Below are 4,383 nucleotides of genomic sequence, written 5' to 3'. Positions count from 1 at the left end.
AATCTATTCGCAAGAACCCAGAAGACAATGCAGCGGTAAGTAACAATCTGCACAGACTCGTCTGAGAATGACTGAAATAGAAGTAATTTGACTTTCTTCTGTGAAATGCCGACAGCACTCGGGGACAGGGTGGAGGACGGGGAAACAGGCTTCAAATGCTATCTCTAAAGAAATTCTCATAAGCAAACAAAGGAAACACGATATATATGAAACTTCTATATGATTAGTGAGTACCCACTGAGATACTCAGCAGTGTCTATCATACAGGAAAGACCTATTTGGTACAATTTGGTATCTTTCAGTTTGAATATCAGCAGTATTTTTATTAATAACTTGGACAATGCAGTAAAGATGATGCTTAGGAAATGACTGCAAGGTTATTCGTCAATGAAAATCAATTTCCAATAATTTTGAGCAAACATATTACTCAGTGCGGACTGTTGGCAAACGCTTCCCTTGGATCTCTCAAGATGAGAAATATAAATTTTAAGAGGGTAAAATGATCAAAAATGTCAAGTTTTTGAGAATCAGGCACTTCACTAGAGTAATGGAAATTATCAGTTTAGAGGCTGGCTAACATTTACTTAAAATTAACCATTTTCAGGGGTAAAGCTATACGTAATTTGTTACTAAAGAAAAAGCATTCAGTGAAGACAGAAACCTTATAAAAGTAGAATCAAAACTTGGATTTTTTTATGAGACATCACAATTTTCTTACATTTAAAATAAAAAGTGCTGGATTAATAGGTGGTGTCACTCCCCCAAAATGCTTCATGTCATCTGATTTTTCCCCAGCTAAAAGGATGGTCTTGGTCACAGAAGACTTATGCTCGCACAACAGCACAGCACTCCTATTTCCTCTTACCTGTCCTGCCCTTGGGTGACAGCAGTGTCTGCCTACAACAATCCCTTGAACACATGGCCCCAGTGCATCTCTAGTGGAATTATCTCACCTGTCATGTACCACAATCACACAGTTTTCTAAGCAGCTGCCACACACTGCTGACTCAAAGGAATTGACTCAATCTCAGATTGACTAACAAACCAAAGTTTTATTTTTATTCTCCTTTCTGACAGATAAATCCACTGATAACAATCAGATTTCCTTTTGCTATTTCCTAAGTTCACAAAGCTGCACCAGTCCGACTCATGTGGCTCAGTCCAGCTCTCTGGAAGTGGCAGTTGGATCTGCCTCCTGACCAACAGCAGGTCACACTTACTCCTACGGTGCTATCACTGTGGGAAACACTGCCAAGGAGTTGTCTCAGTGAATTTGTGCATCCCTCTAGTAGCCTGCATCCAGCCTGGTTGTGGTTCTCATTAGCTTTCTTGCAACCATTTCCTTACCTACTTAACAGCCGTTGTTCTGACCCTCGTTCTTCCTAGATATTTCTAGTACACTTCACTGAAATGCTTGAAGCGCCTTCAATCTTCATCCTTCCCCTTATCTGGAAAAGCAGACACTTCATCAAAGAAGATAATGGTCTGGCAGGAGCTGTCAGTTTTCCTTAAAAATGTCTAAGAAGATTTGACTCAACAGTTATAGAATTGCTTTAGTCACATTTGATTCTTTACTATGAGGGTGGTGAGGTGCTGGCATAGGGTGCCCAGAGAAGCTGTGGCTGCCCCATCCCTGGCAGTGTTCAAGGCCAGCTTGGACAACCTGCTCTAGTGGAAGGTGTCCCTGCCCATGGCAGGGGGTTGGAACTGGATGAGCTTTAAGGTCCCTTCCAACCCAAACCAGTCTGTGATGCTATGACATACTTTCTTTCAACAGATAAACTATATTGATCCTTTTCCAGATACATTAATAACGCATACACTTCATAACAATTAACGGATTGGACCTTCAAGCTTTATGTGCCTCTTCTTTCTGTAGTCTGAGCTGGAAATAAACTGTTTTCACTAATATGCACATGTTAAGGTCTGAGTGCATTCTGCATTCAGATACAGTTATTTCCTCACTCACATATTATCACTCACTGATTCCTCCAAGTTATCCCACCTCTGACCTCCAGCACAATATCAGCACCCCTCTGAAAACAGAGATTTGGCAAAACCCAAGCCCATTTCCTCGATTAATGTTTAGCAGATCTACTTGTTCTCAATTTTTCTCTCTTTTTATTTTATATTTTATTTTAATCATGTAAACAAACAAAAAAAGCTTTCACTAATTGTTTTTTGGTTTCTTCAGCAAAGTTCAGCTCTATTTGGTATGCTTATGAGTGACCTGTCACTTTTTGTCCTCCAAAACAGAGATTTCCCTCTTAATCAAATTCTTTTTAAAACCTCTTAACTTACTGCTGAAATGTCTTTTGAATTTTAGCTGAGCTGGATTGGGAATTTTCTCTACCAATTTCTTCTCCTTCATTAGGATTTTTTGTGATTTTGATTTAAGGATGTTATCAAAAAGCATTTTTAAGGCATAGTTTGTTAGAGCATATATACGTTTTTAAGACCGGTGGTGACACTTATTCCCCACAAATCATACTTTTTAAAAGAACAATATTATGAAGAGGTCACACATTTACTAATCTTTGCCAGATTATCTAAGATAACCAGTTAAAGTACTTGCAAACCCAAAACTTAACCAATGCTGAAAGTTAAACACAAGCTACAAAAGGTGTTTAGTCAGTTTGTACCTAGATAAAATATCAGTTGTCTTAAGCTTACCTTCTAAAAAGCTGCACCAGATAGAAGCACTATATGAAATTAATACCCATATAAATGCAGGTGTAGTAAAAACACATCATCAAAAGCTACTGATGCATAAGGAATCACAGACATAAGAGTAAAATCCCAGCTATTAGTTTGACCTACGTTAATATGGAACAATAATTTCATGAGGAAAAGGAACATAAGTGTTACGGAAGTTTCAAGAGATGTACAAGTTACTAGAGATAGCCAGTACACTTCAGAGTTTTTGACAACATGTTTGAATAGGTCAGTCTCTTCAATATCTGAATGAGATTATTTTAAAGTGAGTGGTAGTCAGTGAATGCTGACTGCCTGCTGTCGACAATCAGGCTCCTTTATAACAGATCAAGCCACTCAGATCAGAAATAGAAAGCTCTGTGCTTGAACTGAGAATTTGCTTTCAGTAATAGCCAAAGACTCACCAAGCGTCTAGCTCAAAACCAAAAAATCCCAGAGCAGTGTTTGAAAGTATCTCACTCTGATATATCAAGGCATTAACTGGGAGCCTTACACATTTCCAACCTGTTTTCTCTGTCGTTTTAGGGGAGAAATGACCAACAGCAGCGGGGAATGCGATTTTGCAGATATCGACAGATTAGCAAAGACCCTGCTGCTGGGGATCTCCATCCCCACCTTCATTCTCGGGCTGGTTCTCAATGCCCTGGCCCTCTCTGTGTTCTGCTGCTTTTGGAAGAAACAAACCAAAACTTCAGTGTACATGATCAATCTCGCCCTGGCAGATGTCTTGTTGCTCCTCTCGCTCCCACTCAAGCTGTACTACTCAATCAAGAAAGCACCCAGACTCCTGTGCTCATTCATAGAGTCTCTCTATTTCGTCAACATGTACGGCAGTATCTTCATCATCGTCTGCATTACTGTTGACAGATATATCTGCATAAGACACCCATTTGAAGGTCGAGCTAACCAATCCCCTAAATGGGCTATCTTGATTTGCTGCTTCATCTGGGCAGTAGCTTGGCTTTGCAGCAGCCCAATGTATGTGTTTCACGAGGAAGATAATTTTAAATGCTTTCACAACATGTCCGAACAGGCATGGAGCACCCCCCTCATTGTTTCTGTAGAAATCTTTGGATTTCTGATCCCACTTGCAGTGATCATTTTCTGCTCTGCCCAAAACATCTGGATTCTTCTGAATCACAAAAGTCAAGCTAAAAAGAAGGTAGAAGGCAATGGCTCGTTACGAGTCATTATCATAAACCTTGTGGTGTTTTTGGTGTGCTTCACACCTGTCCACCTTGCAATCTGCCTGCAGTACCTGGTAAGACAGCATGTGATAGTGGACTGCAGCCTGAAACAAACCATCAGCTTCTTCATTCAGGTGTCAATGATAATAGCCAACCTCAACTGCTGCCTGGATGCCATCTTTTATTACCTTGCTGCAAAAGAATTCCGTGAGAAGACACACCTCAAAAAGGTGATTGAACTCTGTCCTGTTTTTAAGCCTTGTGCCACATGATGGGACTGCCAGCAGTAGAAGAGCACCTCTTCCTTGGCTCCCACTTGCCTCACAGGACAATGCCAATAGCATTATCCCTGACACAGCAGTAGGGTCACGTTGGCCGTGGCAGGGACGGTGCAGGAGAAGGACAATGTTTTCCTGATGAACGTGAACCCGTTCTGTGTTTTTCTTCCCTTTAAAGATGAAAAGGGAAAAACATTGGAAAA

At 40.5% G+C, this 4,383-nt stretch overlaps 1 protein-coding gene across 1 annotated transcript; it reads left to right on the top strand.

Annotated features, from left to right (window-relative positions):
- Positions 1–3,247: 3,247 nt before the first annotated feature.
- On the top strand, positions 3,248–4,174 carry LOC115611981 (G-protein coupled receptor 55-like). Its single transcript, XM_030495731.1, has one exon. It carries the CDS (start codon positions 3,248–3,250, stop codon positions 4,172–4,174), a length of 927 nt encoding a protein of 308 aa, XP_030351591.1.
- The last annotated feature ends 209 nt before the right edge of the window (positions 4,175–4,383 follow it).

Source organism: Strigops habroptila, chromosome 8, assembly GCF_004027225.2.
Source record: "Strigops habroptila isolate Jane chromosome 8, bStrHab1.2.pri, whole genome shotgun sequence".
Lineage (NCBI taxonomy): Eukaryota > Metazoa > Chordata > Aves > Psittaciformes > Psittacidae > Strigops > Strigops habroptila.
The sequence above is the reverse complement of the archived record's forward strand: the minus strand, read 5'-3'. Positions and strand labels throughout refer to the sequence as shown.